Source organism: Rhinatrema bivittatum, chromosome 3 (genome assembly GCF_901001135.1).
Source record: "Rhinatrema bivittatum chromosome 3, aRhiBiv1.1, whole genome shotgun sequence".
Classification (NCBI taxonomy): Eukaryota; Metazoa; Chordata; class Amphibia; order Gymnophiona; family Rhinatrematidae; genus Rhinatrema; species Rhinatrema bivittatum.
The window spans coordinates 215,541,041-215,566,966 of NC_042617.1; the positions used below are offsets into that span (position 1 = coordinate 215,541,041).

General features: G+C 42.5%; 1 protein-coding gene and 1 long non-coding RNA gene across 2 annotated transcripts in view; one reads left to right on the forward strand and one right to left on the reverse strand.

Moving 5' to 3' along the window:
* The window catches only part of NUP133 (nucleoporin 133), a 271,938-nt gene that overhangs the window by 42,429 nt on the left and 203,583 nt on the right, over nt 1-25,926 (forward strand). The window contains exon 4 of the mRNA XM_029594184.1: nt 16,982-17,089. Within this exon, the coding sequence (XP_029450044.1) occupies nt 16,982-17,089 (108 nt within the window). The remainder of the gene's footprint in view (nt 1-16,981; nt 17,090-25,926) is intronic.
* The window catches only part of LOC115087249, a 221,397-nt gene continuing 205,564 nt past the window's right edge, over nt 10,094-25,926 (reverse strand). Inside the window, exon 5 of the long non-coding RNA XR_003855473.1 lies at nt 10,094-11,129. This is a non-coding gene — a long non-coding RNA (uncharacterized LOC115087249). The remainder of the gene's footprint in view (nt 11,130-25,926) is intronic.

Consider the following 25,926-nt stretch of genomic DNA (forward strand, 5'->3'; position numbering starts at 1 on the left):
TTTTTTTTTTTATTTACCTTACTCCATTTTGTTCCTCTGACTTAATATTGCCATGATATTAAGTTGGAAGAAGTACAGAAAAGCAGTATTTTCTGCACACTTTCTGGGCTCCTCCAAAATTAACACCTGCTTGGGGCAGGTGTTAATTTTGGAGAGTAAAAATGTGCTCGTCAGGCGCACTTTTTTTTTTTTTGCATCAGGAAGGAATAGCTAATAGCGCTCATCAACATGAATTTACATGTGATGAGCACTATTAGTTACACGTGCAATTGGACGTGTGTTTTGGACGTGCTAATCTCCATTCTGTGTCGGGGGTTATGGACGCACGTTGAGCTGTGCGCTGCAGCCAGCGCACAGTTCTGCATCAGCCTAAGTGTGATTCTGCCTGGATTACTATTAATCGCTAACAGGTGCAGCACTGTTAGATGCTTCCATACAAGGTGTGGCCTCCATTGACAGCCCAGACTCTAGAAATCTGATGTTTGAAGATGATAAAGCCAATTTGTCTAATATTTGATTCTTGGCTATTCTGATTTTTAGGTGATAGGAATGTGTACTTCTGCAGCGCTCACCACTTCGCATACCTTAAGACTGCCTGGCGGGACTTGTGAACATCGGGGCTACTTACCAGATCTCTTTCCATTTGCCCCAGATAACATTCACCAGGTCTCTACATAGGCTCCCAGTCTGATGAGACAGTCTGAACCCAAATATATTGGTGAATCTAAACCCCTTATTATGAAGAAGTTGTGCTTGAAGTTTTTGCCATCTAACTTTACAGGCTTCCATTTGTAACTTAGTTTCTTGTCCAAGTATCTCTACCAGGGTATTGTTGTGCTTTATTGCATCCAGTTCTATCTTATCTTTCATCTTGTGAAAGAAGGATTAATGAAGGAGTTTTCACAACTGAGGAGCAGGGGTACCTGCATGTTCTGGTATCTCCACTCCAGCATACCTTGGTCAGCTTCCTAGGGTGTTAAAGATGGACTTACCTCGTGAGCTTCTGTGTGTGCCCTGCTCTGGTCAGCTGGAGGTGGGGATCGGTAGAGGCAGATATCTAGTTGATCAGTATCCAGGACAATGCTGAATATGGTCTCCTTTTTCAAAAGGATAACATCATTTCTTCTGCCTGTTTGTACTGAAATACTAGTAGAAAGAGATCTGCTGACCTCTGGAAATGTATTCTGAGAGTAGTGTATTTCTGATCTATGGAGCAGGAACTATGGGTCTCCTTCCCCCCTTGAACTACCTTTCCATATGGGAGGGGGTGCCTGACCTCAGTCCACATTACTTCATTCACATAATCAAGAATGGGAGACCGTCTCATGAGGAGTTCATTCCCAATCAGGAGTTCCTCTCCTGGGCTTTTGGTGATTAGAACTGTATTTTTCACTTTCATCTTCCCTAACTGAATTGTGAGCCAGACCTTACCTCCGATCTCCATGGGCATTCCTCCATAGGCCCCTAGGGTCACATTACATGGGACTACTCTCGGAGTGGACCTACTCTCTAAGGAAGCAGAAAGCTTGTCAAACAAACTGAGTGACTAGGGTGACTTCTGAACCAGAATTTAGAAGACCCTCATAACTGAATATATCTTGTTCTCAGATGGGACTCGTGTAACAGAGTCCCTGAGGTTTCAGTTTCCCTAAGAAATACTATGATTCCTGATGTCAGCTAGTACTGCAGAGGTATTGGTATTGGTGGGTTCAAAAAGGGAAGACTCTCTGGCACTTATGATATAAATGTGAATTTTCTATGTTAGCAACCATACGAACCTTTTGGAAACTCTGTTAAAAATTCAAAACTTTGTAAACCATTGTGATGGCGAAACCGAATGACGGTATTTAAAACTCAATATATAAATAATGATAGAGAACTAGGGAGAGAAAACATGATCATGATGTACTAGTGAAGGTCCCTGACAGACTTATGCCTTCCCAGGGGTTGCTAGGCCATGTGCTACTCTTAGGTTCCCCAGCCTTTTATTTTCTGCCTTTTCTGATGGACTTTCTCAGGAATACTGGGTGTGTTTTCTTGCTTGTCGCAAAAGCTCTGGAGAATGGCCTTCATGACCTCAAGCTGACTCTCCACAGATTGCCTCTGTTTAGAGTTTGTCTTCTGATATGGTACTTTCTGGGAGATTGAGTTGCCTGACCTACTTTCCAGGTTTTCCACTAGGATAGCTGATTGTTTCTGGGAAGGAGTTGACCTAGGCCTGTCAGATTTGAGATAAGAAGATGTAAACCTTGAAGAGAATTTTCTATTTGGTCTCTGAGTTATGGTAGACTTCTGGTTCCTTTCTGTCTTCTTACCTGTATTTTGCCTCCTAGTGGTTGTTTTTGTTTTTGTGATAAATTATGTGGAGCTTCTCAGTTGCCTTTACTAGGAAACATAAGGGTGCTTCCTTGTGGGTATATAAGTGAGCTTGAAAATTGGGGAGGAAAGGCCTCGTAAACGAGATTCCTTAAGATGGCCAGATTGGCCTCAAAGAGGCAGGGCTCCTACTAGAAAGTTTTCCTTAAGTGGTGGCTAAATGCCAGGGGACTTTCATCTTCACTGTAGGTCATATTGTAAGCAGTCCTTCGCGCCAGCACTTTACTTCCATAGGCATCAAAATGTTTTTTGAGGACAGACTCAATTGTGATTAAAAAGCCTCTGCCTTCCTAGGTAATGCTCAAGCTTCTTCACTAAAACGCCAGGGAAGGAGAGCTATCTTGCTCTATTCAGAAAGAATGCTAATAGGTTACTTGAAGCTTTTGGCCTAACTAAATGCTATAAAGCAGTGGTCCCCAACCCTGTCCTGGGGGCCCATCAGCCAGTTGGGTTTACAGGATATCCACAGTGAGTATGCATGAGAGAAAATTTGCATGCATTGCCTCCTTAATATGCACATTTTCTCTCATGCATATTCATTGTGGATATCCTGAAAACCTGACTGGCTGGTGGGACCACTGCTATAAAGTGATGATTAGATGTTTTTTGAAAAGGAAGACCAGCGAATGAAGAAGCTCTAATTTGCTTAGTTAAATTTTATACCAGACCTCCCTCTGGTGGTAGGTCAGCCAGGGTGGTGGTTTTAGATCCCATCTCCCTACTAGTTCTCCTTTGTGGACTGCTTCACCCCCATGGCTAGGAGGAGGGATGGGCGACTCTCATTCTTCACCCGAGGCTCCGAAAGGGGGGGGGGGGGCAGAGGATTGCACCAAGTGCCTATGCACAGGAAAGAAACTACAGCTATTTGTGCAATCTAGCACCTTGGCTTCACCCCATGCACTAGGTATTTCTTTTAGTTCTCTGGTTTCCCTTTCTATCCCCTCCCAGTCTCGAGTGAAAAGCTGTTCACTAACTTGTGCTTTGTTTACCTTATCCCACCTCAGCCTGTCTTCAGCAGGGAATGCGGGGAGGGGAAACCTTTGAGCTGCACTGGTCTCCATTAAGGAGTCATACTGCTCCTGACTGATACTGGGATGCACTGATTTTTGCATGCTCTTGGACTCATCTAGCTGGTTCTGGGACTCTTAATTTTGTTTCTAAATCCCTGTTTTCCAGCTCTAATAAGAGTCGGGCTCTCTGCAATACTTCAATTTCAATCTAACAGGCTGATACAGTAACCCGCATTTGGATGTGGGTTTTCGACGCGCTAGCTTTACCCCTTATTCAGTAAGGGGTAATAGCGAGTCGAAAACGCGCGTCCAACCCCCCCCCCCCCCCAAACTAATAGCGCTCACAACATGCAAATGCATGTTGATGGCCCTATTAGTTATTCCTGCGCGATACAGAAAGTAAAATGTGCAGCCAAGCCGCACATTTTACTTTCAGAAATTAACGCCTGCCCGCGCCAGGGAAGTGCACAGAAAAGCAGTAAAAACTGCTTTTCTGTGCATCCTCCGACTTAATATCATGGCGATATTAAGTCGGAGGCCCCAAAAGTGTGTAAAAAAAAAAAAAAAAAATCGGCCCGCAGCCTGCGGGTCGGATGACGGATGCTCAATTATGCCGGCGTCCGTTTTCCGAACCCGTGGCTGTCAGCGGGTTTGAGAACTGATGCCGGCAAAATTGAGCGTCTGCTGTCAAACCCGCTGACAGCCGCCGCTCCTGTCAAAAAGGAGGCGCTAGGGATGCGCTAGTGTCCCTAGCGCCTCCTTTTACCATGGGCCCTAATTTGCATAGGCCACTCTCCTGAATCGCGTGCCTAGGACAGTGGCCTGTGCACGCACCCACCGGAAGAGCGGGCGTTTTTCTGAATCAGCCTGTTACTTTGGGATAACCTCTGCTGTTGCTGAATTAACATACCTTGTTTGTTCTGGCTATCAGCTGACCTTCGTCTTTCTTCTTGGTCCTTTGCCAACCAGAGTGTTAATCTTTGTAAGCTCCTGGGGTGAGGTGTGATTCAGGGCCCTTTTAGTGTGGTTGATCCACTTGAGGATAATAGCTCATCTCTTTCCAGTCTTAATTTTATAACTGGCTCCCTTGCTCAGTAACCTGAAACTCTAATCTCTGCAAATGTTTATACATTTCTCTAAATTCAGAGTCCTTTCTATCTGCAATGGCAATTTTTAATTGGGCTTGAGTCAGCTGCGATTTCAGAGAACTGTTTTTAGTATCCCTTCTGGGGTTTCCCATGCATTTATAGTTTCCTAGTATGTAGACAGATGGACTCAGGACCAGTGGGTTAAGCACCTCTGCCAGCAGACGGAGAAGGAGCAAACTGACGTCGCAGTATATATACTCGTACAGTGACAGCCTGCCAGTATTCTCAGTCTCCAGCAGATGGTGGAAATGCATTTCCCTACTGGGGATTGCTTCAGATTTTAGAAGAATTTTATAAAGAAAAGAAAAAACCCGCTCTTCTGAGGTGATACTAAATGGATCCTCCCCCAGTTGAGAATTCCTGAGGTGATTTCCATGGTCCCTCAGATGTGTGCCTTGGTCCGGTAGCTGGTTTTACATCTGGAGTGGACTTAGCTGATTGTACAGCTTAAAAGGCAATGGGTGCAGGAAGCTGAGCATGGCGGTGACAGCAGATGCCCTCTTCTCCCACAGCCATTGACACGCTTTGTAAGCCGGGAAGGGCTGAGCTCGAGTAAGTTAAAAAAAAAAAAAAAAGGCAGAGAGAGTAGAGGGGTTGTGTAGGACTTTCTCTGTGCTTGGTGCACCATTCCAACATTCTTTCCCACTCCTGTTGGGGTTAAGGGAGCTAGGCAGCCTGGCAGGTTGAGCAGCCTGGGTGGACTAGGCCCTGCTGTTAAGCTTTTTCCTGTGCGCCGCATGGTAGGGCGCAGCAGTGTTTTCCTGCGCTTTTTTGCATGTTCAGCTGCCCTCTACTGCAGCAGTTGCTGGTGTTGTGTGTTGCCAAGCACACACATGTGTCACCACACTTCCCGGTCTCCCACTGACCCAGCTGCTCCCCTTGCTCCAGCGAAATAGGAGTTCATCCTCTGCCTGGGCTTAAAATGCTGATATCCTGGGCACAACGCGGCAGGAGAGCTGGAGTCAGTGGCACCAGCATGGTCTCTTCTTCCCACCCCCCCTGCGTTCTGGAAGAAGTGGTATGTGGTGGCCGTGCGCAGACAAGAAACCATGTTAGTGCATTCAGCATCAGCCTGGAGAATGAGCAGTGCGGCTTGGAGCACAAGAAGAGCAACGCCAGCCCCCGTGGCCGATGGGACTCCTTTCTCGAGGCCGCAAGGGCTGGAAGTGGAGGAGGCTGCTGCTGCCGCTAATACTGGAACTGCAGCAGGCTACTGCTTTCACTAGTTCAGTAGGGGGGGAGAGAGAGTGAGTGAGTAAGCAAGCATGCATCTGTTTGAGATCTTGTGAGCGTGTGTGTATTTGAGACAGCATGCATGTAAGTGAGTGATTGAGAGCCTGTATGTGTAAGTATGTGACTTAAACCTTTCTGTGAGGGGGATGTGACATCATCCGGAGACAATGGACGCTTGAGCCTCATTCTCTGCTCCCCTTCCCCGGCAAGCTTGATATTCCCCCCCCCAAGAGCGACGTATCTAGATGGGAGGCACCAGATTTAGCTATCTGAAAGCGGGGCAACATGACAAGCAAGAAAAAGGTTGATTTAACTCATTTTTCTTTTGATGCGAGAGGATCGAGATTTGAGGCCTTGTCCAGCATCAGCATGGTTGACGCAGTGGAGGCCGATGGCGCAGCTTCAGCGAAAGAGCTTGCAAGCCCAGATTGCGCAGAGCGTATGGACAAGCTAGCAAAGCAGTTAGTGTAGCTGTGTTTAAAAAAGGATTGGATAAGTTCTTGGAGGAGAAGTCCATTACCTGCTATTAATTGAGTTGACTTAGAAAATAGCCACTGCTATTACTAGCAATGGTAACATGGAATAGACTTAGTTTTTGGGTACTTGCCAGGTTCTTATGGCCTGGATTGGCCACTGTTGGAAACAGGATGCTGGGCTTGATGGAGCCTTGGTCTGACCCAGTATGGCATGTTCTTATGTTCTTATGACTTTAATAATTGGTTCCACGACATACGACAAGATATTTGGACTTTAAGGGACGACTTCTGTGCGTCTATAGCGGAGCTCTGGATGAATTTGAGAGATCTGGGCAAGAGAGTAGAAGACGCCGAGTTTATGATTGAGAGCCTGTGTATAAGTGAGAGTAAGAGAGAGCATGTGTGTAAGTGCGTGAATGAGAGTCTGTGTGTGAAAGAAAAGAGACAGCATGTATGTAAGTGTGTTTGAAAGCCTGTGTGTGTAAGTGTGAAAAGACAGCATGTGTGTAAATGTGTGATTAAGAGCCTATATAAGAGAGAGAAAAAGCATGTGTATATGTGCGTGATTGAGAGCCAGTGTGAGAGAGATTGCTTGTGTGTAACAGAGAGAGGCGAAAGTTACAAGCAAACCATCTTGGAAATTCAAAACAATCTCAGGGCACCTGGATATCAAACGTTCCCAGGTATGCAGAGCAAAGCCTTTTTTTTTATCCTTATTTTTCATTGTTGGGTCTTTGTGTCTGCTATTTTGAAATATTTTATTGGTATCTAGAAATTTTTGCAATGAGTTTTTTAATTCTTGGATATTCTATTTATCAGCTATTTTGAAATCCATTCTGTTTGTTAGTATGGTTTTACTGCTATTGATTTTATATTTCTTGATTTGTTTTGAGGACAGGTGAAGTTTCTCTTTTTCCTTCATCACCCTGCATACAGTCTCTCTGGCTTGTTGCGGTTTCCAGTTCAGTTTCTGACTGCATGTTTCTAGTTATGCTTTATGGTCTCTCTATTCTTTGTTAGGTGGGTTTGTACATGTGACTGAGGTGAGGCATTCTGCTGGCGTGTAGTTTCTGTGTAGGGCTCTATAGCAACCTGGCTTGATCTATTTTCCTAATAGGAGGTGTATTGGTGTCTTAAGGCCTGGTGTAATATTTTCAGTGTTGCCTTTTCTTAGGTAAGGTGGTTACTGTATGAGTGCTGGAAATTGGTGCTGTTTTGGTATGGGATGTTTACTATTTATGCAATTTCTATTCAGAGTACTTATCTTTCCCTTGTGTCATTCATCATAACAAAAGTAATACTGGGCCTTTATTTTTTATTTCCGCCATGAATTGTAATGAGCAGCGTGTCGCACGTGAGCGTGGTTTGTCAAGTGTGTCACGATGGGGAAAAAGGTTAAGAACCACTGTTCTACAGGACTGTGAGTGTATGCGATGCATCCGGCTGTGTGTCAAATTGTGTGCCCAGTTTCTTTTGGGCATACTACCTATGTGCACATTCTAAAATGTATTGGTTGTGCACCCAGGTTTGGCACGGTGTCAGTGTGCTTATTCTTTTGCGCATAGACTTGGGATGCCTAACTTTGTGCACATAAATTTTATATGCTTAAATTTTTTTTCAAGTGCGAATTGGCTGGATGCACATCTTCAGTCGCCTGTTAAGCATACTGACGAACTAATGGTGATGGTGACCAAGAAACCTAAGTGCTTTTCTCTCTGTGTTGCCTGTCATATTTGGACATCTCAGCCTGGAGTGCCCTCTTAATGTGTCAGTGCTGCTTAGAGGCTCAGGGAGAATTATCTTCCTCTGATTTTGCTAAACCTGGTTCTTCCCAGCCTGATGATGGCCTGGTTAAGGACTTGTTCGTAGGAGCACCTGACCTTGGAACTCCCTTGTCTGGTTCCACCGCAGGTGATGGCAGCTCAGTGAGCTCTGCACAAGTGCCTTCTGATTTTGGCAAGCATCCTTTTGCCTTTTCTTGGGTAGAATTTTTTTCAAGGATTGCAATCCTTTTTTCAGGTGCAGTCCTCAGCCCTGCCCAATCCAGTCAGGTTTTTAATCAAGTTTTTTGCTAGTCTGTCCACAGTTGCTTTTGAAGAGAATGCCGGCAGGCTGATGTCACTGCAGGAGTATATGTACTGTGATGTCAGTTTGCTCCATCTCCATCTGCTGGCAGAGGTGCATAATCCACTGGTCCTGAGTCCATCTGTCTACACTAAGGAAAGCAAAATTATCAGGTAAGTAGTAATTTCTCCTTTCTTGCTGCACTTTTAGGACTTCTAGATTCACTTTCTGCTGCTCCTCAAATTCCTGAATTCTCTCTGTATAGTCTTGTATCTGTACTTCTGACTGTCTTTCTTCCTCCATTCAGAGATCTGTTTCTCTTGCAGAGCTATTTGCATTTGATAATCTGATAACTGTCCTTCCAAGGATGGAAAATTTGCCAGAGGAAGGAGTATCTTCTGATGAGAGAGATTGCATTTCCATTCCATTTCAATCAGAAATATGCAGTCTAGGAATACTGCTGGATTCCCAGTTGACATTTCAACCACATGTCTGACAGATGGTTAAAGCAGCTTTTTATAGGTTGAAAATACTCAAGCCATTAAGGAATATGCTTACGGAGGACGTTAGGTCGATACTACAATCTTTAGTCCGGGACAACTGGACTATTTTAGTAGTTTGTGTGTAGGGTTCCCAGAGAAACTAGTATGTGTTGTACAACTAGTACAGCATGCTGTGACACGTTTAATAAAAGGCCTGATGGGACGGTGACCATATAAAATCAGCTTTGAAAGAATTACATTGGCTGCCAGTTAAGTTTAGAGCCAATTTTAAGATATTAGTGATAACATAAGCTGCTATATACAGAACTTCCCTGTGTGATAAAAGAGAGAATTTAGTGGTATAATCCAATATGACCCCCTGCTATCCGAAGGGTAAAAACTTCTTCTTTCTGTACTAGCCATCAAGAATTATAAATTACAACAGACAAGGGTCAGGGCATTCTCATATATCTCCCCTGTTCTATAGAAAGCCGTACCAGAGAAATTTCGGGAGGAAAGGGAGGTGAAGGTGTTAAGAAAGCAGATAAAAGCAATTTTAGATGAGAAGGCATATGAATGCTAAAAGCCAAGTATATTTATAATGTTGTATTTTGTTGCTATATGTTATAAGGTTGTATTGTTTTGTTTTTTTTTAAATTTGCTCTGAATGTGATAGCTGGAAGAGCGGAATATAAGATTTTATATAAATAAAATAAACTCTTTCATTATTAGGCTATTGTTTTCTTCAGCTGATTGCCTCCTCTTGTTCTCCTGTTATGAGCAGGTTTCTACCATGCCCTGATTTTCAGCTTTCAGCTAGTTGATTTCCTTCTGTATTACCTGATTCAGTGCGGTTAAGTGTGTGTAATTATTTTGTAATAATTCCCTTAAGTGCACAATTGTGGTGTATTCAGCTAGCATTTTAATAGTAAGCTTAGATTCATTAACTAGGAATTTCAGTATAGTTACATAAGTTATTTACTGATTTCATTTGTAAATTTTTTTTAAATTCTCATGTACCATAGAGATTTACTGCTGTATGCTATCCTTATTAGCATAAACCTGAATAATTTTTGCTAACGCTTGAACTTCTAGTTTGGGTAGATCTGCTTGAATTTCTGATATCATCTCTGACAGGTGTCCTGATAATGTGAGACCCTTCAGTAATGTAAGGAATTATAAGGGTAGCCAGCTTTCCTCCCCCTTCTCTCGCTCTCTTGGAGTTTCAGTGCTATTGAAGATGACAACTTATTTACCCTATATGCAATCTGAGAAGCCCAGGAAAGAACAGTTTATTTCAGAATCAGACATTTTTATTCTCAGATATATCAAACATCCCTCAGAATAATACACACAATTTGTGCCTCTTATGTAAGAAACTTATACTACAATTCTTAACACAGCAAACATTTATAATGAATAAAGCTTAGCATTTATAGGTGCACTTGGCCACATGTCAGAATAACCTTGACTTGCTTCGGGTATTTATTTTAAAAATGTGTATTCCACTCATCCAAAATTCTCAGCGGATTACGTCATTACACTCACAATCAAGATATAAAATACCGCATGTATACAGCACATACATCTTCAGTAAAAACAGGGTCACAAGCATTGGGCAAATGATCCAAAGAACAATACATATAGCAACACACAGAATTCAAACCCCACATCAAAGATACTTTCTGCTGCCTAGTTGTCTAAGTGACGGAATATTAGAGAAGTAGTAGGTTTTTATTACTAATAAACTTGGGTAACTATCCCCATAACTTTAGAATATTACCATCAGCCTCATGACTGGAGATGACTCTGTTGCTGTAGTGGAGTTCATGGAGGCTTTCTCTGATGGAAGCTCCACGTCGGTGGCTCGATCGCCGGCTAGGCCACGAGGATTTACCGGATCCCTGGAGAAGAAAAAGTAAGGTTCACCTTGGGCTGCTAGGCAGCAGTCAGGAGACTCCTGTGTGCAGTGACCTCCAGTATGCTGCAGCTTGTCTACTGGACTATAGGGATAAGCCGAGAGCGATGGCTCTGGTATCGCCTTCTGGTTGTGTTAGTCATCTTTGCCGACACCCTCCTATGCTCTTCTCTCATGCTGTTTTTAAAAGCCAGGATATGCATATTCATACATAGTAATACAGGAGCCCGAAATAGTATCTCTTCTTCAGTTTGAACTACTGAACTCCCCTTGGAGAGTCATCTGCCCCATGCTTGATCTGATCTTGTGACATCTTGGGCAGGGAGCTGGCCTGGTTGTTTGATAGTTTCCCTGCGAGCTGACCTGTTTGACAAGACAGTCTTTTAGGATTGGTGTGTCCTGTTGCCAGGCAGAACTGGTCTCTGCAGCACAGAAATGAAACCATAGCTGAAGAAAACAGTAAACAGTTATCCAAGACATTTGTTTAGCACATCCCCCAAACCCATCCCTTATGTCACATAAAATAAATTGAAATAAATACAAAAATAAATTCCTTTAAGTATCAACTCAAAACCAAACCCAAATAAAGCCTTTTCTTTTTAACTATTGTCTTGCTTTATGAACTACTCCAATTCTCTTTTCCTGTATGTTTGTCTTAATAGATCGTAAGCTCTGAGTAGGGACTGTCTTTTTTTTGTATGTTTTTATAGTGCTGCATATGTTGTGTAGGGCTGTAGAAATGTTAAGTAGGGTAATAGTGGTAGGTCTGTTTATGGAGAAAGTTATTATTCTTTCAGAGGGGCCTTGTTAAACATCTGTGCTGGCAGACCATTTAACTCAGTCAATATTGCTATTCTGGCCAAAGTTCATCCTCTGTGTTTCTCTGCTGGAACACAGGTCAGATTTCATACAGTAGTACTGCAAACAGTAGTGAAACTTCAGGTATCTTCCTACATTCCTACCTCATTCTCAGGCGATACAGAAAAGTGCGGCCGCAGTTACCCTGCTTCTAACCCGCTTTCTACTCACAATTTGGCCACGTTAGTCCTACCTGCGATTCACTATCCCTTTTAACCCATCCTTACCGCCTCTTTAAATCTACGGGTAACCCTTTCCGACCGCGGCATGTATATGAGATGTAAACGATCGGATTAGCTATTCCCTCCCATACAGTAATGCGCGCTCTGATTATCGCTTTTTAAACCTGCAGTTTTGCCACGCTAATTTACCGCCTACCCCTACTCCTGCGTTAGTGTGGCGTGTCAGGCAAGCCGAGACGAAATTTCACGGGCCACAGAGCAGCCCCAGCCAGCCCCGCTTCACTGCCTGACCCCCTAACTCCCCGGGACAAGACCGAAGTGAATCGGGCAAACTTTCCGCCAGCCCCCGCTCACCTGCCCTGGCCGCGTCCATCTCCCATGCTGACAGCTCCGGAGCAGCCCCAGTCCTCTCTCCCTTCCTCCCGGGGACAGCTGGTGGCGAGAGCGGCTTCAGCAGCCCGGGGCTGATCGGGCGCTCCCCATGGCTCTCTATTCTCTAAAACGTAATGAGTGCACACCGTGACCTCTGACGTCGCATGCCATGACCTGAGCGCCTGGCTGGACGTCAGAGGTCACGGCGTGCACTCATTACGTTTTAGAGAATGGGGAGCGCCCGCTCTCGCCGCCGGCTGTCCCCGGGGAGAGGGGACTGGGGCTGCTCCGGAGCTGTCAGGGCAGGTGAGCGGGGGCTGGCGGGGAGTTAGGGGGTCAGTTAGGGGGTCAGTCAGCCCTTCTCCTGTATCCACTTCCTGGTACCTGTCATTTCAAATGTCATTTGAAATGACAGGTACCAGCGCACCCAGGATACTGTATAGGCGCTGTATAGCGCCTATACAGTAAAATGGATTGCGCTTCCTGGACGCGCGTTGGACGCGGCTTGCATTTGCATGCCATTTAAATACAGTATCGAGCGGTATGTGTTTCAAACTGTGCGTGCGGCAAACGCGGGTGCGCCCGGCATTAACGCACCCCTTTCTACCGCACCTTACTGTATCGGCCCGTCTCTGAGGCAGTTTTCCAATCTCATTAGGGACCCCAGATGACCTCTTAAGCTGCCTTCCAAGAACCTTAACTTTGGCTGGAGGAGGCCACCACAGTCTCCTGGGGGCATTTAACAAGGGTCATGGAATATGAGTAGACGTTTTTCCCCCCCCCCCCTAACTCTTTGATCTGGCAACTATTCCCGAATTGAGAAGGCAGTCTTTTTAAGTCACTAAGCCCAAAGCAATACAATATTGTGTACTCGCGGGGAGGGCCCTGCTGCAAGTATGTGGAGACCTTCAAGAACAGGCATTACTGCAGATTTTGTGACCAATTGAACTGAGAGATGCCGGGCAAGCAGGATGAATTAACTACACATATGGGTGATGCCATTCAACGTCACACAGAACGGAGCGTTTTACTAGCTTATGAGACCATTCTACTTATGCACAGCTGGCACAATGAGCCGCAAAGTTCCCTCATTCAGTCTTTTTCTGTAGAACAAGCCAGGAGCATTTTCTCGCATTGGAAAAACTTCTCTTTGATTGCAAAGCTTCTTCAGCTCTTTATCTGTTTTGATCGGAGAAAGTTCTTTTTCACTCAACGCACAATTAAACTCTGGAATTAGTTGCAGTTACGGGCCGATACAGAAAACCGTGCGGGAGAGCCGGCGAGCGCCCGCTCTTCAGACACGCGTTGGGGAGCGTTTGCACTTGACACAGCTACAAAGTACCCTTCGGTTTACATACCGTCGTGGCTCTAATATACGAGACAAGTTAGTACATTCATGCTTTGCACAACAAGGCGGTGCTCGCAAGAGAGGACTACACAAACCGTGTAATCACTGCTCAGTTTGTAAACTTACGTTTGCACTGTCTGAGTTTGTACATCCAATCACGGGCAAAACCTTTGTTCTGTATGGGCATTCAGATTGTGACACACAAGGAGTAGTATATGTGATTAAGTGTCCGTGTAACAAACTTTATGAGGGGAAAACTTCACGAAAAATTAAACACGCATAATAGAGCATAAATCCAATATTAAGATGGGAAGAGACAAAGCCCCACTAGTAGCTCATTGGACACAGATGCCGCACTCAGTAGCTGAATTACAGTTTTTTGTCATAGATGTGGTAACATCTCCAATCAGAGGAGGTGACTTCTCTATGATTCTCACCAGAAGAGAGCAAAAATGGATTTATATTTTGGACACAGTGGCTCCCAAGGGCTTAATGCTGAGCTCGAATGGCATCACTTCATTTGATTTCAAGTATAACGTCAAGGGGAATGATGGGTGATTGGTTAGTGTCTGTGATCGGCGTGAGTTTCGCGCCAAAACAATCCTGTTAGGGGTTTAAATTCTGCTACCTGGTACCGCACTTTGTGCTCCTGACAACATGTATGACTGGTTATAACACAGGTATGTGGTGAATTGCTTTACGTTATTGTCTGTCTTTGAGTAGCCTATATGTTATACTTGGGTCACGTTTTGATTGTCCTTTGTTTACAGATATTGTTAAAATTTCCCTCTGAAGCAGCCGGACTGGTGAAACACTGGTTTGTGTCGGGGATTGCTGCTAAAATTTGTGGCTGAATTCTGTGGTGTTAATGCAAGGAGTCACCGTATAAAAAATAAAATACTGAATATTGAAACTGTGACAAAGTAAAGTTTGTGTGCGCTTTTGGTGCTTACAATTAATGGACTGTATTGCACATTGTTATGCATTGGCTGGCCTTCAGATCATAGACTTCATCAAGGTTCATCAAATAAGAGCCATGGTTACTTCAGTTCCTCATCTAAGAGCTGTCTCTATTGATGACATCTGCAAAGCTGCAGCTTGGTCATCAGTTCACACCTCTATATCCCAGTACTGTTTTGGACAGTCTATCAAAAAGGGATAGTAACTTGGGACAAGCACTTCTTGCGCTTCCTGTTCACCTGATGATCCACTCTTATGGGAGAGCCAGGTTGCTTCTTCACTAAGTGCTCCACTATGGGACGTCTTGGGGCGTCTTCTATGTCTAATTCAGCCTTGCTTGTCGATAGAAAAAGCAATTTTCTTTCTGGAAACGGGGATCTCTGTGGACAGCAGGATGAGTTATCCATGCTTAATGCCTGCCTGCCTCCCTGTACAATTGACTGATAGCTATAAAGCTAAGCTCTACAATAGATTGAGGGGTTCACAAAGCAATGCACAGACAGGAGCACCCACATATGCTGAATAGTAAAAATTTATGTGTTATGTCTAATTCATCCTTCTGTCTACAGAGAGTCCTGTTTATAGTAGGCAAATTCCCTTTCCCTCCTTTCCTTCAGGGTATTCATATATAAATCTTTTACATATGTCTCCATGTGCTTTATAATGAAGACCATTATCCATTTTAGTAGCTGCCCTCTGGACTGACTCCATCCGGTTTATATCCTTTTGAAGGTGTAGGCTCCAAAATTCTACTTAGTTCTCCAAACAAGATCTACAGAGACAATATTACCTCCTTTTCTCTGAAGGGTTATTCCTTTCCTTGTCAACTCAAGCATCCTTCTGGCTTTTTCAATTGCCTTATCTATCTGTTTGGCCACCTTAAGATCATCAAATATCACTCACAGATCCTACGTTTCTTTTGTGCTCAGAAGAGCTTCACCCACTATTCTGTTTTTACAACTCAAATGCATGATCTTGCATTTTCAGCATTAAATCTTAACTGCCAGTTTCTAGATTATTTCTCAAGCTTCACTAGATTGCTTTTAAACATTTTTTTAGGGTAGCTACCTTATTGCAGGTTTGGATATCATCTGCAAATAGACAAACTTACTTGATAGCCCTTCCACAATATCGCTCACAAACATGTTGAATAAAACCAGACTGAGGACTGATCCCTGTGGCATACCACTGGTAAGCCACCTTTCCTCAGCGTCAACTCCATTTACCACTACTCTGTCTCTTCTGACTGAACCAGTTTCTAACTCAGTCACTTTAGGGCCATACCTAGGGCACTCTATTTACTTATTTCAAAGGCCATGCTGAAATCCAAGTACACTACATCTAGTGCTCTCCCCTAATCTAACTTTCTAGTTGCCCAGTAAAAGAAATTAATTAGATTTGCCTGACAAGATCTTCCTTTGGTAAAATTATGCTGCCTTGGATCCTTTAATCCATTGGATTCCATTAACTACACTTTCCTGTGTTTTTAAAAGAGATACTGTTAATTATAGAGATGTGCATTCGTTGCTCCATTTGTTTCATTAGTTTCGGCAGCATGTGCACATCTCATGAATAGAAGGTACGTGTGCAAAATGGATTGTATGCACGTATTTGGGTGGCTGCCTATATATGCACATACTATCCATTTTGCGTGCCTACCTTCAGTTTGTGAGATATGCATGCACCGCCTAAATGAAGCAGCAAATGCACATCCCTATCAGTTACTCATCACCAAGTTCAGATGAATAGGTCTGTAGTTCCCAGGTCCTCCTTCCTTCCACTTTTGTGAATAGGAACCTCATTTGCCTGTCTCAAGTCCTTTGGAACCACTCCCAACTCTAAGGAAGCATCAAAAAGGTCAGACATTGGAACTGCCAGAACTTTCTTAAATTCCTTTAATACCCTGGCTCCAATGATGGATTGGAAGGTAGCTCAGGAGGCTGATACATAGCTTCAAGATGAAGAGTCATAGGGACTCAAGGAATACTCTGAATCAGAGAGGATCTCAAGGGAGGAAAAGGAGCGTAGTGATTTGTTCTCTTGCTGCTTCTGATAAAACATTATTATTGATTGTGTCTGAAGCTCAGTACCTGAATTTAATTAGCTTTGAAATGGCTGAAGGCAGAATATAAATCAAATAAAAATAAATAAAACATCAGAAGCCTTTTATCATACTATTGCAGAAGCTTGTCAAAAAGAAAAAAAAAGACTGGTTTTTAAAATGTATTGTTTTCAAATTAACAGCCTCATATGTGATTAGTGATCACGTGCAGTACTTTTCAAGTGTTCCTGGAGATGTGAGAGCTGCAGACCTTTGGGGCTTTTGGTTTCCTGTTGCTGCTGGTCAGTGTTTCCCTCTGAGAGTTTTGGGGTAGTTTTTTGTGTGTACTTATATTTGAACTAAAAGGTCTTATTTTAGAATGAGTATAGATAGCCTTGTCCTGATTTTATTGCATGTGTATACAGTTCTGTGTGGTTTTTTTGGTAAAATGTAAAAATATCATGCTGGGTCTGGACAAAGCCTAACTTCATCTTGTTTCCTCATGTCTTACAGTTAATGGTGTGCAAAGAACTGCAGTTGCCACCAAGTGACTTCCAGTGGCATGTTGATTTGGTTGCCATCTCCTCCTGTGCTGCTGCGGGTGAACCACCTCCTGCTCAGGTATGAAGTTATTTTAAAAATAAGTATTATATAAAGAAGAAATTGTATTCTTATTGTGGGAGAGGGGGCATGGGCGACTAGGAAAAGGGGTTTGCCCCAGAAATTGGAGAATTATGATGCATCAGAATTTCTCTAAATTAATGTGTACTTTTTGCACTAGTTTACTTCCAGGTTAATAGTCTGTAACTAATTTTAGTAGCAATTTAACCTATGATGAGATGGAAGCTTACCAGATGTAGTTTGGGAGTTCTCATAACAATTTTTTTTTGTTGGCCTCATTATGGTCTCCAATTGTTGGTAACTGCATTGACTTGTCTTCCTTAAATCTTCTTTCTTTTCTCTCTTCCCCCCCCCCCCCCCCCCCCCCAAATTTCTTGGTAGTGTTTCCCATCACTCCCTTTGCTCACCTTCTCTTCTTCTCCCCTCCCTTCCTTCTTCCCTTCTCTCTCCCCCTCTTAAATTCCCTTTCCTTTTTTTTTTGGCAGCTCTTTCCTTTTTCTGCCTTTTTTTGCTCCCCTGCGCCATCTCTTTCCTCTTTCCCTACCTTGTTATCGACTCATCCAGCAGCTAGCAGCACAGAAGTAGGCTTTTCACTATTGCAATACTGCCTCCTAGATCATGTGAGCTGAGACTTTGTGGCAAAGTACTTTCTATTTCTGACCATGCAAGCAGTGAGTCTTTTTGACCCATGCGGTCAGTCTGTTCGTTGTGAAGTATTTTGTCTCAGCTTACGTTAACAAGCTCCTCAGTTATAACAGTGGATTCACTTCCAGCCTTTAAACCCACCAGAAAGTCAGATTTTCAGGATATCCATAATGTATATGCATGAGAGAGATTTGCATGCACCTGCCTCTTTTGTATGCAGATCTATCTCGTGCATATTCATTAGGAATATCCTGAAACCCCAACCTGTTGGTAGTGAATACTACTGATAACTACTCCTTTTGTTGAATTGCATGGAAAACCAGTGCTTTCACTCACTATTAGCTTTTTTAGCTGTTATGGTTGCAAAAAATATGTCAATGGCTGCATTTGAGAAATAATGGTGTAATCTCTGCAATAGTTGGAAAGACCAGGTGCCCCTTCTTTTCCTTCACTCAGTTGGAACCAGTCTCTACCAAGGCTACAGCACTATTAGTCTTTTTTTTTTTCTCAGTGACCTGTGTTTTTCCTCTATTTTTTTCTTTTTTTTTAAATAACCTCTTTCCCAGCCATCTAAGTAAGGAGCCACAGACCATTTATTTTTTATGTATTTATTTATTTAAATTCTTTTAATATACCGATGCTCAAGACCAGGTCCTGTCGTACCGGTTTACAATAAACTAGGGGGAACCAGTTAACAGAGCAAACAAAAGTTACATTATAACAGGGAATGTGGAACTAGGCTGTTAGAGAAAAGATAGGTTAAACAAATTCTAACTGGAGAGAAGGGCAAAAGCAGGAGAGGGTGCTTACAGGATAAGAATTATGTACAAATTTACATAGTGTATATGAATTAAGCAAGTTATAAGAGAGTGCAATTAGTCGGACAACAGTTCCTTTGCGTTGCGGAAATGGACGCATCCGTGGGGTAAGAGACTGTGTGGGTGACCCTGAGGCTTTTCAGGGGTATGCTTGGGCGAACAGCCAAGTTTTTAATTTTTTTCTGAACGTGATATGGCAATGTTCCTGGCGGAGATCTGGCAGGAGGGAGTTCCAGTGATGCGGACCAGCAATTGATAGTGCTCATTTTTCAATAGAGTTGTGAAAAACGGATTTTTTGGGGGGAACCTGGAGGGAATCTCTATATGCAGATCTGGTAGGTCTTGCAGAGGAGTGTGGTTTGAGGGGTATGGTAAGTTGGAGCGAGGATTCTTGAAATAAGGTTTTGTGGATAATAGTGAGTGTCTTGAAGAGAATTCTGTAGCGAATGGGTAGCCAGTGAAGTATTTTTAGAATCGGGGTGATGTGGTCCATGCGGCGGGAGTTTGTGAGGATCCTGGCTGCGGCGTTTTGCAGCATTTGAAGAGGTTTGGTAGAAGAGGCCGGGAGACCAAGTAACAGCGCATTACAATAGTCTATCTTTGAGAATAGTATGGCTTGAAGGACCGAATGGTAGTCATGAAAGTGAAGGAGAGGTCTTAGTTGTTTTAATAGCTGTAGTTTGTAAAAGCCTTCTTTGGTGGTGGTGTTGATGAATTTTTTAAAGTTCATTCTGGAGTCTAAGAAGGCTCCAAGGTCTCTCACTTGATTTACTAGAGGTGTGTTATTATTGATGGCTAGTATGTTGTTATCATTAGGGGAAATGATTAGCAGTTCGGTCTTGGACGTATTGAGAACGAGGCAGAGACTTGTGAGAAGGAGGTTAATGGCGTGAAGGCAGCTATTCCAGTAGTTTAGCGTGTCTGAGACGGGTTCCTTGATGGGGATTAGAATCTGCACGTCGTCCGCATAGATGAAGTATCTGAGGTTGAGGTTATCGAGGAGTTGGCATAGGGGGAGAAGATATATGTTGAATAGGGTCGGCGAGAGCGAGGAACCTAGGGGAACTCCTTGTTTGGCAGCTACCGGGTGCGACTCTTTGTTGGTTATTTTTACTTTGTAGTATCTGTTGCTTAGAAAGGATTTTAACCAGAGGAGTGCAGCACCTGAGATACCTATTTCCATGAGACGGTCGATGAGGATTGTGTGGTTCACTGTGTCGAACGCTGCAGAGATGTCTAGCAGAGCTAGAAGGTATGATTGACCTTTGTCGAGACCCAACAGGATGTTGTCAGTTAATGAGAGTAGGAGAGTTTCTGTATTTTTGCATTTCCTGAAACTGAATTGCGATGGATATAGGATATCGTGGGATTCGAGGTAGTCTGTGAGTCTAGTATTGACCAGTTTTTCCATTAGCTTGGCTATGGAAAGGTAAGTTAGCGATAGGGTGAAAATTTGTGGGATTAGATGGGTCCAGGTTGGGTTTTTTTAGTAAAGGTTTCAGCGAGGCTGTTTTCAAAGTGTCTGGGACTGTTCTGTTTGTGAGTGAACAGTTTATAATGTCGGCCAAAGGTTTGGCGATGATGTTAGGAATTGTAAGGAGTTTGGTCGGAATTTGGTTTATTGGGTGCGATGAGGGCTTCATTTTCTTGATGATTGATTCTATTTCCAGGGATGTTTCACCCTATAGACCCTGAGAAGTGTGCATTCAGAGTTTGGCCACTAGGTGTTATCAATAATGGTTAAGACTCATTACTTTTAGGGGCCTTGACCACATTTATTTATTTATTTAAAAAAGTTTCTATAATGCTGATATAAAAAATGTACTAAACGGTTTACAATAAAACACTATACAATACATTTAATTAAACAAAACACAACAGAACATTAAAATAGCATTAAAAATTAAACAAGCTACAGTACATTAGGTCCTGTGTGAGAAGGCCTGCTTAATTGAGCATTTAGAACCGCTGCTCTAAGACAACTTGATTATTAGCAGTTAATGGACTTCTTTCTCCTCAATGAACTTATCCTCAATGAACTAAACCCAGCTACACTAACTGCACTAACCACATCCTCTGGCAACAAATTCCAGAGTTTAATTGTGCGTTGAGTAAAAAAGAATTTTCTCTGATTAGTCTTAAATGTGCTACTTGCTAACTTCATGGAATGCCCCCTAGTCCTTCTATTATTCGAAAGTGTAAATAACCGCTTCACATCTACTCGTTCAAGACCTCTCATGATCTTAAAGACCTCTATCATATCCCCCCTCAGCCGTCTCTTCTCCAAGCTGAACAGCCCTAACCTCTTCAGCCTTTCCTCATAGGGGAGCTGTTCCATCCTCTTTATCATTTTGGTTGCCCTTCTCTGTACCTTCTCCATCGCAACTATATTTTTTTTGAGATGTGGTGACCAGAATTGTACATAGTATTCAAGGTGCGGTCTCACCATGGAGCGATACGGAGGCATTATGACATTTTCTGTTTTATTCACCATGCCCTTTCTAATAATTCCCAACATTCTGTTTGTTTTTTTGACTACCGCAGCACACTGAACTGACGATTTCCACTATGGTGCCTAGATCTCTTTCTTGGAAGGTAGCTCCTAATATGGAATCTAATATTGTGTAACTATAGCATGGGTTATTTTTCCCTATATGCATCACCTTGCACTTATCCACATTAAATTTCATCTGCCATTTTGATGCCCAATTTTCCAGTCTCACAAGGTCTTCCTGCAATTTATCACAATCTGCTTGTGATTTAACTCCTCTGAATAATTTTGTATCCTCTGCAAATTTGATTGCCTCACTCGTCGTATTTCTTTCCAGATCATTTATAAATATATTGAAAAGTACAGGTGCCAATACAGATCCCTGAGGCACTCCATTGCCCACTACCTTCCACTGAGAAAATTGTCCTTTTAATCCTACTCTCTGTTCCCTGATTTTAGCCATTTTGTAATCCATGAAAGGACATCGCCACCTATCCCATGACTTTTTACTTTTCCTAGAAGACTCTCATGAGGAACTTTGTCAAACGCCTTCTGAAAATCCAAATACACTACATCTACCAGTTCACCTTTATCTACATGTTTGTTTAACTCCTTCAAAAAAGTGAAGCAGATTTGTGAGGAAAGACTTGCCTTGGGTAAAGCCATTGTTGACTTTGTTCCATTAAACCATATCTTTCTATATGTTCTGTGATTCTGATATTTAGAACAATTTCTACTATTTTTCCTGGCATTGATGCCAGGCTAACTGGTCTGTAGTTTCCCAGATAGCCCCTGGAGCCCTTTTTAAATATTGAAGTTACATTAGCCACCCTCCAGTCCTCAGGTACAATGGATGATTTTAATGATAGGTTACAAATTTTTACTAACATGTCTGAAATTTCATTTTTTAGTTCCTTCAGTACCCTGGGGTGTATACCATCCGGTCCAGGTGATTTACTACTGTTCAGTTTCTTAATCTGGTCTACCACATCTTCTAGGTTCACCGTGATTTGGTTCAGTCCACCTGAATCATTACCTACGAAAACCTTCTCCGGTACGGGTACCTCCCCAACATCCTCTTCAGTAAATACAGAAACAAAGAAATTGTTTAAACTTTCTGCGATGGCCTTATCCTCTCTAAGTGCCCCTTTAACCCCTTGATTATCTAATAGTCCAACTGAGTCCCTCACAGGCTTTCTGCTTCGGATATATTTTAAAACGTTTTTACTGTGAGTTTTTGCCTCTACGGCAAACTTCTTTTCAAATTCTCTTTTAGCCTGTCTTATCAATGTCTTACATTTCTCTTGCCAACACTTATGCTTTATTCTATTTTCTTCTGATGGATCCTTCTTCCAAATTTTGAATGAAGATCTTTTGGCTAAAATAGCTTCTTTCACCTCACCTTTTTTTTTTTTTTTTTTTTTTTTTTTTTTTTTATTGAATTTCAAATAAACAACGAACAATTGTTCAGAAATATTTCAGGCTCGTTACTACAGTATCAAGAAATATAAAAATATATTGAAATTTGTTTACATTAGCACATAACCTGTCTAAATAAAAAGAACAGTGGGAGTCCAATAATGTGATAAGAGCAGACTGAAAAGAAATATTTCAATAATTTCTGCACATTAATTGTCCATGTTATACATTCTAGCCAATCCTAGCAGAGTCACATTTATTTATTTATTTATTTATTTATTTAAGGCTTTTATATACCGACTTTCTTGATACAAATCAAGACATCAGGAATGAGTCCAGATATATATGTAATTGTTCTGGTTCTGTAAAGACATATCTTGAATTCTGAAATATGATTATACATTTAGCTGGGAACCTCAAGTGAAACCTTGCTCCTCTTGAAACCGCCTCACTCATCATAGTGAGGAATTTTTTTCTTCTTACTTGAGTAACTTTTGTTATATCGGGGAAATACCCGTATTTGCTGGCCATAGAATTCTTGGGCTTGGTTTCTGAATGCCATCCTTAGTACCGAATCTCTTTCTGAGGAAAATGTAAATGTTACCAATAATGTGGCACGAGAGTCTATTATTATTTCTTGAGACATTTCAAGGATTGCAGACAGATTCATTGAAATTCCTTCCTGTTTATTATCATTTCTCACTTCTTTGTTTGTGGGAATATAAAATATCCTGGATATCACAGGAATAGCTTGCTCTGGAAATTTTAGGACATTCATTAAATAACTTTTGAACAAATCACGAGGAGACGCCATCTTAGACTTTGGGAAATTTAATATTCTCAAGTTGGATCTTCTAAGGTCATTCTCCAGATTTTCCAACTTCCTGTTATATATATATATATATATATATATATATATATATATATATATATATATATATATATATATATATATATATATATATATATATATATATATATATATATATATATATATACAAGCCGTTAAGCCCGTTAAAACGGGCTACATTACATTTTGTTTTCAGTCCATTTTCTAACACAGCACCCTTCTACACTTTTTCTCCCTCTCTCCCCCTTCCCCTCGTTCACTCCTCCCCTTTCCTCCACTCAGTCTTACTCACCCTCTGTCTCCCACTGCCTTCTTCCCCTCACTCACCTCCCTCCCCTTCCCTCAGTCACTCCCACCTCTCTCCCCTTCCCTCAGTCACTCCCCACCCTCTGTCAATCCCATCCCCTCCCCCTCAGCCCTCCTCCACTCCCTTTTTCTCTGCTCCACAACTTCTTACCCTTCCACTTACTCACATCCCTGTCTCTCACCTCTCCCTCATTCTTCCTCTCCCCCTTCCACTTACTCACATCCCTGTCTCTCACCTCTCCCTCATTCTCCCTCTCCCCTCGCTCTTCCCCACCCCCTACGTCCCTCCCTCCCACTCAGTCCCTCCCTCCCACTCAGTCCCTCCCTTGCTGCCGCCCGCTACTACCGCCGCCGCCATGTTTTTTTTTCCTGACTCTGCCTAAGACCGACGTGCTCGCCCGCACATGCGCAGTAGAGCTGCTCTCTACTGCGCATTTGCGGCACGTTGGTCAACCTTCATTTATTAGGTTGATATATATATAGATAGATAGATAGATATATAGATATATAGATATATATATAGATTCAGATTTAACCAAGTTATCTTGTACCTGTTGCAAATTTTCAACCTTAGTCTCTATCCAAAGTAATCAGCTTATTCTCCATACTCTGCATTTTGCTCATTTTCTTTGACCAGTAAAGTTAGATCTTTTATCGATTTATCTATTGACATTAATACACCCCATATTTGTTCCAGGGTAATTTTAGTAGGTTTTATGAAAAGTTGGTCACAGATTACCTTGATATCCAGCTCTTTTTTTCCTGGCTCTGCCTCGGTTGTTGCTGAGCAGTTCCTCTACCATCGCACCTGTGTAGCTCTGAAACACCGAGCTTACCGAAGCAGATGGTCCTCCATCTAAACTTCTCGGGGTTACGAGGTCCTCTGAATGCAGATCTTTCCTTCTGCTCGCTCCTCGTATCCTCCATACTCTCAGGGGATCTGCAAGAGGGCCTGGGAACTATTGGCGTGCAGGGGCTGAGTGATGTTTCCTCTGCCTGAAGAGTCTGCGTCTGCTCACCGCTGACTTCTCTCGCAGCTCCTCCGGCAGTGAAAGCATGGACCCCGCTAGTATCGACTCATTCGTCAGTTGATGATATCCAGAAACAGGCGTAGAGGTAGCAGTCTCTCTGATTTTTGCCTTCCTTTTGGTGTGAAGCATTTTGTATTTCACAGATTAGGAAAACAGCTCCAAATTTTGGCTAATATCAGAGAGGATCCGAGAGACCGAGTCGCTAGCGTGTTTCCTGTTTAGCGGCTATATTGGACTACTTTCACCTCCCCTTTTAACCATGCCGGTAATCGTTTTGCCTTCCTTCCACCTTTCTTAATGTGTGGAATACATCTGGACTGTGCTTCTAGGATGGCATTTTTTTTTTTTTTTTTTTAAATGACCATGCCTCTTGCACACGTTTTACATTTGTTGCTGCTCCTTTCAGTTTTTTCTAACTATTTTTCTCATTATATCAAAGTTTCCCTTTTGAAAGTTTAGCATGAGAGCCGTGGATTTGCTTACTGTCCCCCTTCCTCATTAATTCAAATTTAATCATATTATGATCACTATTGCCAAGCGGTCCTACCACCATTACCTCTCTCACCAAATCCTGTGCTCCACTGAGAACTAGATCTAAAATTGCTCCCTCTCTCGTCAGTTCCTGAACCAAATGCTCCATAAAACTGTCATTTATTTCATCCAGGAACTTTATCTCTCCATTCCATATTGGGTTAATTGAAAGCTCCCTTTATTACCGCACTACCAATTTGATTAGCTTCCCTAATTTCTCTTAGCATTTCACTGTCTGTCTCACCATCTTGGCCAGGTGGATGGTAGTATACTCCTATCACTATAATCTTCCCAGACACACAAGGGATTTCTACCCATAAAGATTAGATTGTGCATTTAGTCTCATGCAGGATGTTCATCCTGTTGGACTCTGACTTCTCGGACATAAAGCGCTACACATCTCCCGGGTGCTCCTCTCTGTCATTGTGATATAATTTGTACCCCGGTATAGCACTGTCCCATTGGTTGTCCTCCTTCCACCATGTCTCTGAGATGCCAATTAAGTCTGTCATCATTCACTGCTATACATTCTAGCTCTCCCATCTTACTTCTTAGACTTCTGGCATTAGCATACAAACATTTCAAAGTTTGTCTTTTGTTTGTATTTTCATTCTGGTTTTTACTTGATAGGGATAAGTTAGAATTTTTTAGCTCAGATGAGTTTTTAGTTACAGGCACTTGGATTACTTTTCTTATTATTGGAACTTCACTGTCCGGATGCCCTAATTCTAATGCATCATTGAAAT